At 35.9% G+C, this 7,903-nt stretch overlaps 1 protein-coding gene across 1 annotated transcript in view; it reads left to right on the top strand.

Annotated features, from left to right (window-relative positions):
• Window positions 1-2,485: 2,485 nt before the first annotated feature.
• Window positions 2,486-7,903, top strand: part of LOC134222265 (secreted protein C-like) — a gene marked incomplete at its 3' end in the record, with an annotated part of 52,926 nt that continues 47,508 nt past the window's right edge. The window contains exon 1 of the mRNA XM_062701408.1: window positions 2,486-3,124. Within this exon, the coding sequence (XP_062557392.1) occupies window positions 2,486-3,124 (639 nt within the window). The remainder of the gene's footprint in view (window positions 3,125-7,903) is intronic.

The raw sequence follows: 7,903 nt of genomic DNA, 5'->3' as shown, positions 1-7,903 counted from the left end.
CTCACTCACTTACTTTTACTCACTCATTCACTCTTGTTTATTCGCTCATTCATACTCACTTTCTCACTCTTACGCACTCACTCACTCACTTTTACCCATTCGCTAACTCACTCACTCACTCGCTATTACTCATTCACTCAATAATTCCTTCTCACTCACTTTTACTCACCAACTCACCCATTTGGCGATTATGAGATTTGGATCACGCTTCATGCGGAAACCCTACTCTGTAGAAAGCTTGAAGGGAGCCACACGAAGTGGAACGGAGTGACAATACTTAGTTCTATACTGCATCGAAACAGTTCCAGGCGAAGGGCAAACTATTGTTCATTCATTCAATGGCATTTGGAGTAGTGGCCTTCAGGGTAATGACACTTGTAAAATTTGTAAAACACTTGTAAAATTTGCAAAATTTGTAAAATTTGTAAAATTTGTAAAATTAGTAAAATTTGTAAAATTTGCAAAATTTGTAAAATTTGTAAAATTTGTAAAATTCGTAAAATTTGTAAAATTTGTAAAATTTGTAAAATTTGTAAAATTTGTAATATTTGTAATATTTGTAAAATTTGTAAAATTTGTAAAATTTGTAAAATTTGTAAAATTTGTAAAATTTGTAAAATACGTAAAATATGTAAAATTTTTAAAATTTGTAATGTAAAATAATTAATATTTGTAAAATTTTTAAAATTTGTAAAATTTGTAAAATTTTTAAAATTTTTAAAATTTGTAAAATTTTTAAAATTTTTAAAATTTTCTAAAATTAGTAAAATTTGTAAAATTTGTAAAATTTGTAAAATTTGTAAAATTTGTAAAATTTGTAAAATTTGTAAAATTTGTAAAATTTGTTAAATTTGTAAAATTTGTTAAATTTGTAAAATTTGTAAAATTTGTAAAATTTGTAAAATTTGTAAAATTTGTAAAATTTGTAAAATTTGTAAAATTTGTAAAATTTGTAAAATTTGTAAAATTTGTAAAATTTGTAAAATTTGTAAAATTTGTGAAATTTGTAAAATTTGTAAAATTTGTAAAATTTGTAAAATTTGTAAAATTTGTAAAATTTGTAAAATTTGTAAAATTTGTAAAATTTGTAAAATTTGTAAAATTTGTAAAATTTGTAAAATTTGTAAAATTTGTAAAATTAAAAAAAAATTTGTAAAATTTGTTAAATTTGTAAAATTTGTAAAATTTGTAAAATTTGTAAAATTTGTGAAATTTGTAAAATTTGTAAAATTTGTAAAATTTGTAAAATTTGTAAAATTTGTAAAATTTGTAAAATTTGTAAAATTTGTAAAATTTGTAAAATTTGTAAATTTGTAAAATTTGTAAAATTTGTAAAATTTGTAAAATTTGTAAAATTTGTAAAATTTGTAAAATTTGTAAAATTTGTAAAATTTGTAAAATTTGTAAAATTTGTAAAATTTGTAAAATTTGTAAAATTTGTAAAATTTGTAAAATTTGTAAAATTTGTAAAATTTGTAAAATTTGTGAAATTTGTAAAATTTGTAAAATTTGTAAAATTTGTAAAATTTGTAAAATTTGTAAGATTTGTAAGATTTGTAAGATTTCTAAAATTTGTAAGATTTGTAAAATCTGTAAAATTTGTAAAATTTGTAAAATTTGTAAAATTTGTAAAATTTGTAGAATTTGTAAAATTTGTAAAATTTGTAAAATTTGTAAAATTCGTAAAATTCGTAAAATTTGTAAAACGCAGTGGAATCGGATCTGGGACCCTGAACGTTCGGGGAAACTGGGGGATAATCGTTCAAGATCGACGATTATGGAGCTCTACAATACGCCAGGCATAGGTGTATCGAAGCTGTTCACAAACATTGTTCTGATGAAACTAATTTATGTGATTAGAATTGAAAAAAATATGGTGGGACGTGGCCAATTTCAGTTTGAGAATCTCTATCTCTATCCATCTCTTTCAATTTCGCATATTCAAATTATAGTGGATATAGAGAAATTTAACAATTACATACTTTAACGGGACCCATCGTCATTCTGGTTATTTGTGAAGAAGCTTAGACGTAATAATGGTATTCCACAGAATGCCTACTTCGAGGGCACTAATGCAGATAATGCGGAAGGTGCCGCCAACCTATTTGCTGAATTCTTCAAGAATGTGTTCTCAAATGTCCCCCCTGCTCATTCACCTGATGAACATCGAGATTGGAAGAGTAGCTTAGAACATTACAATGTCCTTTTGCCGCAATTGAATGTTTCTGTTGATGAAGTTCAGAAAGTTCTTTCAAACGTAGATGTTTCGAAAGGCCCTGGCCCAGCAATTTGCTGCACCTTTAGCCTCGCCGGTTTCAATAAACTTCAATCGTTCCCTCAACAGTAATGTGTTCCCTTCAGCATGGAAGGTCGCATCCATTATTCCAATACACTAGACAGGTAATATACATAACGTGGAGAATTATCGTGAGATCTCCATTCTGAGCTGCCTACCTAAAGTACTCGAGAAGATGGTTACGAAGTTATGTATCACGCAGTGCATCCAATGATTACCGAGTATCAACACGGATTCATGCGGAAACGATCTACTACGACTAACCTCATGGTGTTTGTCAACTCACTGATTAAATCAATTGAGAAAAAACGTCAAGTTGATTGCATCTACGTGGACTTCAGCAAGGCGTTCGACAAAGTTCCTCATCTACTCGCTGTCGACAAATTGAAATGTATGGGGTCACCGGACTGGGTTACACAATGGCTGCAGTCCTATTTGACCGATCGCACTGCCTTTATTAGAGTCAATTCGCCCAGCTTTGAAATACCGTCGAGGGTTCCTCAGGGAAGCCACCTTGGACCACTAATCTTCATCCTGTTTGTCAACGACCTCTCTACCCGTCTGAAATCGTCGAAACTTATGTTTGCCGACGATCTGAAAATATTCCGTGCAATTGAGTCTAATCTCGACTGTTGTGCCCTCCAGCAAGATATTGACTATCTTTTGCACTGGTGCACTCTGAATGGCATGGAAGTTAACATATCCAAATGCAGTGTTATCTCCTTCACCCGCTTGCGCGATCCCTCGTACGTTGACTATTCAATGGGAAACAACAATCTCCTACGAGTTTCCACGGTTCAGGACCTGGGAGTAGTAATTGACTCAAAAGTGAGGTTCAATGAGCACATCACAATGGTCACAGCAAAATCTTACGCCATGCTAGGCTTTGTGAAAAGGAATACCAACGCTTTCCAGGATGTTTATTACTTTATTCGCTCAAATCTATATATTGTGGCATAGTTCGTAGCCTTCTGGAATATGCTGTTGTTGTTTGGGCACCCTACCACGTCGTTCAAAATGATAGAATAGAAGCTATCCAAAGGAACTTCATTAGATACGCTCTACGTGTGCTGCCCTGGAATGACTTCATCAACTTGCCGCCCTATGAAGAAAGGTGTCGGCTTATTTCCCAAGAATCGTTGGCTGCTAGGAGCAAACTACTACAACGGCTCTTTGTGTTTGGTCTGCTGAATGGGGATATTGATTGCAGCGCTCTCCTAAGCCAATTGAACTTCCCAACTGAAGCTCCCCAACGACGTCTACGACAATACTCGCTTTTTTGGCACCCCACCCGTCGCACCAACTACAGCTTCAACGAACCATGGACTATGTGCTGCCGGATTGTCCATTTATCTGTACAACTTTAAATAAATAAAAAAAATCATAGTATTTTTTAAAGTTACATTATATAGAATTAAAAGTTGCCTTATAATGAATTACGTTATATCGAGATTGCTTTAAAATGAGGTTTACTTATAACGAATTTGAGAAACTCAGCATAAAAACTCAAAGGTGCAGCCCAATCGGGTTGTACGCAAAAGTGACGTAGGACTACGTAGCTATACGAATTGGATGGTATTTGTCATCATAGTTTGTGTCTCTTTATCAACATTGATATTTCACTCTTCCGAAAATCTCAATATAAGCTCATTCTTCCTCATCAAAGATTGGTGGCCCTGATAAGAGCCGTTTATTTATGTTTTCGATGGGAATGTTGGCATCTGTCTGTCTGAGTGACGTTCACTGATAGATGGTTGCTGTAGATAGTTTCCACAGATGTGGCGTCTTCATTGATTTTATACAAAAGAAGGTTGATCCGACTACCCGAAATAAACTTCAAAGTAAATTTGAATGGATGGAATCACTAACAGCAACCAATCTACCACCCCAAACCCGATGCCACCGAAACAGTTCATTTTCGCAATTAACTCTTTCTTTCCATGAAATGTTGGTCCTGAGAAGAACCAATTTTCTTTTCCCAATGCTCCTTTCCAACTAACTGACACCACAATTTGTAATAAATTTTTAGCATCGGCACTGGCGGTGCGTGATCGCCACAGTGCTATGTTTATGGTCAACCCTTTCTTCATATGAAATGCTGGTTCGTTGAGGTTGAATGATCTGCAGCAACACATCGAGCACCACCACCGATGCGATGGATTTCCGTTGAAAACTTTACCAGCTCTGTGATGCTGTGTCTGCTCCGCTGCGATCACTTTGATGCGTCCGCTCTGCGTGAAATCTTTTTCAAACTGAGGATTAGATCCAAACCCGCAAGTGATTGATTTTTGATGTCTGTGCTAGTGATGCATGTACGTGATTGGTTAGTTTACCTATTTCTAAACTTTTTATCAATTATCGATAATAAATAGTTAAAAATAGTATTTTCATATGAATACAAAGAAGCGTTGACTCATCCTTGATCAAATGGTCCAAAAAAAAATTAAATCCATCGAGAAACGGCTGAGATATTAAAGTTTAAAGTCTATCATATTTTCTTGACGGTTTTCGCAATCGTAAAGTGTACCCCAATATAGAAAAGACAGACGTAGTCCTACGTCAAAACTAAAAAAAAACTAACACCATTGAAATCATTTCATCTCATTAGGACAAGCATTCGTTAGATATTTGCACACCATTTTCAGCACGTATCTGTACTAGACTGGCCCAGGAAACAAAAAGTTGTCTAATTCCACGGGGCACCCCCAGGATTGTGTCTTTGGGTGAGAAAATCAATCTCTGAAAATTTCAGCTCAATCGCTTGTTGCATAAGCTGGCGCATTTGATTTGAAGTTTGTATGGGGATTTCAGCCAAAATGTATAGCCGAAAATTTTATAAAAGTTCATTTAATCATCATGCAATGTTCTGTGAAATTGTTCTGTAGCATACCAACTGCCGTTTTTGAAATTCTGAGGTCAATCGAGCAATCAGAACCAATTTCCAGATCGAATGAGTGACGGAGGTGTATTTTCTTATACATTTTGGCTGAAATCCCCATACAAACTTCAAATCAAATGCGCCAGCTTATGCAACAAGCGATTGAGCTGAAATTTTCAGAGATTGCTTTTCTCACCCAAAGATACAATTAAGGGGGGTGCCCCTTGGAATTCGACAACATTTTTTCCTCCCCATAGTAATCTGGGCCAGTCTAATCTGTACCTAACCCAATGCACTTCTATATTTAGACAGCCCACATCACTGCATGCCCTAATGTCAGGATTCATTATAGGTGAATTTCACATTGTGCAAGTCATCGCATATATGCCGAGTTGGAGCACCTAGAAGGTTAGAGGAAGCTAGTCGTGGACCACATGGGAGGTCTGACTTATGGAATCAATGGAAACGCAGCGCGTAATGGTGTCCAGCACAGGCTGTTGGAAGCTGTAAAAGTTTTACTTCGTAGGTGTTTTTCAATTCAAATTAGTTAGAAGTTGAAAAGCAGTCTATGTTCCAGATTAAATGTGGAGCCATTGAAGAAGAACAATAATCAAAACCGTGGTCGACTTCAAAAATGCTAGCTCTAACTTGGTACAATAATCTCATTCTAAGAATGTTGTTCAATATTGACTATCAATAAAGTGATACCAGATCTTCTATTAGCGATTTACATAGCAGCATATTATTGTTCGCGAAAAACGGTTTATGAATGTTTTCATCACTATATTGTAAAAAATCCACCAATATTAATTATTTCTCTGCAAGAAAAAAAAAACCTTTGTGGCTGCTCCCAACTATTGCATTGACTAGCAAGCTAAATAGCACAGAATAAATACATGTGCGGAACGTGATATCGGTGGGAATTTTCTTTTGCTTCCTTCCCGTCCGTGCTGTCCTGTAGCCATAGTTGACGACGTGGCAGGGCGCGTTCCATCCAATGGATGCTTTCATTACCTCATTTATAAAGATGTTCCTTCGTCGTGTACCTAATCACTCGTTTACGCCGCCATTAATGTGTGTCGTTTAGGTTAACAGTTTGCTTTTACGATCTGATGTGATGCTGTGTGCAGGGGATGGACCAAACATGCCTTGCGGGAAGAATCCTAACTTTTAATGAGCGAATGCAGGAAGGACTACAGAAATAAACAATTTCCCTAATCAGAAGCTACCCTAGCAGGCAACCTAATGGCTCGAATATTCCGCAAAACTATCCATATCTTGCCGAAGTTCAACACATAGTCAGTTGCCTATCTGTTGCGAAAGAGGGGGTTTGGGTTGAGCTCTACTCTTTTGCTTACCGCATCTTACTTCGTGCTTGGTTGAGGCTTCATCGACTTTTATTCCGGTCTTCGGTACCACGACCAATACCACAGTGGAAGTGTCTTCGGCGATGTAAGTCACGTTTATCGTATCCGCAAATTTCTCCCGAAACGTTTCATGAAATTCAAACAGCTTTGAATTATGGTCTGATTTCAGGAAAAACTTTGTTAGTTTCAGAATCTGGCAACAGAAGACTCGGGCAGTAACTTCTCATTAAATACATTTTAGCCTACGAGGAGTGGTTTTCGTCCATTCACCGGGATCAGATAGCGAACAGGATATGGGGAAGTAAGTGCTTGCACAGGCACAGTCCTTTTTCGGAGTACAAACGAAATTAATAAGGTGCGAATTTCTGCATTTCATTCATTTCTCAATTAATTCCCAAATTTTGTAACTTAGAAAACCTCGTCAGATTTTACCTAAAGTTGAAACAATAGAAGAATGTGTTTCTACGTTTAGCCTCAATCGTACGAATCTCAAGTAGACAAAAATAGCTCAATAATAATGAAAAATCGTGATTTGATATCAAAATGAAATATGCACATCATTAATATAACAGTGATAACAGCTCAAACGACAAAATCAATATTTTGTACTGAAATATAATCCAGTTATCAGGTTATGCTATTTGTAAGAAGTAATCAATATCTCGAACTATTAGTTTATTGTTATCCATAGCATATTTTGTTGCATGTATGCTATTTCGGTGTGATTTTATGATAATATTGGCTGCCATTTAATTTTTTATTTTTTTAAGTCCATATCATGTTTTTTATCCAGTTCCAACAAAAAGCTGAATTATTGTAAAAAGAGTTCATATTTAATTCCACAAAGTAAAAATTATAGCGACATTTGACTAAGAATCACAAATGGGATTCAGAAGTTGTCTTCAGCTGTACTCCGAGTAATCGCATATTTATCCTATACTGGGCGAACCTGTCCGATCTCACTCGGGTTTTATTTGCGATCTATCAATCATTTTGTTGAATGCGGCGTCGCGCTCCAGATCGATTTTAGTTCGAACTTGATGGCTTTGTTCAGAACTCATAACACCGTTGCATTCTTTATTATTTATTCAGACTAAGGCCGAAGAAGAGTCTTCTCCATTCGGCTCGGTCCATAGCTACACGTCGCCAACCACGCAGTCTACGGAGGGTCCGCAAGTCATCTTCCACCTGATTGATCCACCTTACCCGCTGCGCACCTCGCCTTCTTGTGCCCGTCGGATCGTTGTCGAGAACCATTTTCACCGGGTTACTGTCCGACATTCTGGCTACGTGCCCGGCCCACCGCAGTCGTCCGATTTTCGGGGTGTGAACGATGGATGGTTCTCCCAACAGCTGATGCAA

The sequence above is a fragment of the Armigeres subalbatus genome, chromosome 3, assembly GCF_024139115.2.
Source record: "Armigeres subalbatus isolate Guangzhou_Male chromosome 3, GZ_Asu_2, whole genome shotgun sequence".
Taxonomy (NCBI): Eukaryota; Metazoa; Arthropoda; class Insecta; order Diptera; family Culicidae; genus Armigeres; species Armigeres subalbatus.
This window is presented reverse-complemented; position numbering and strand designations above follow the sequence as displayed.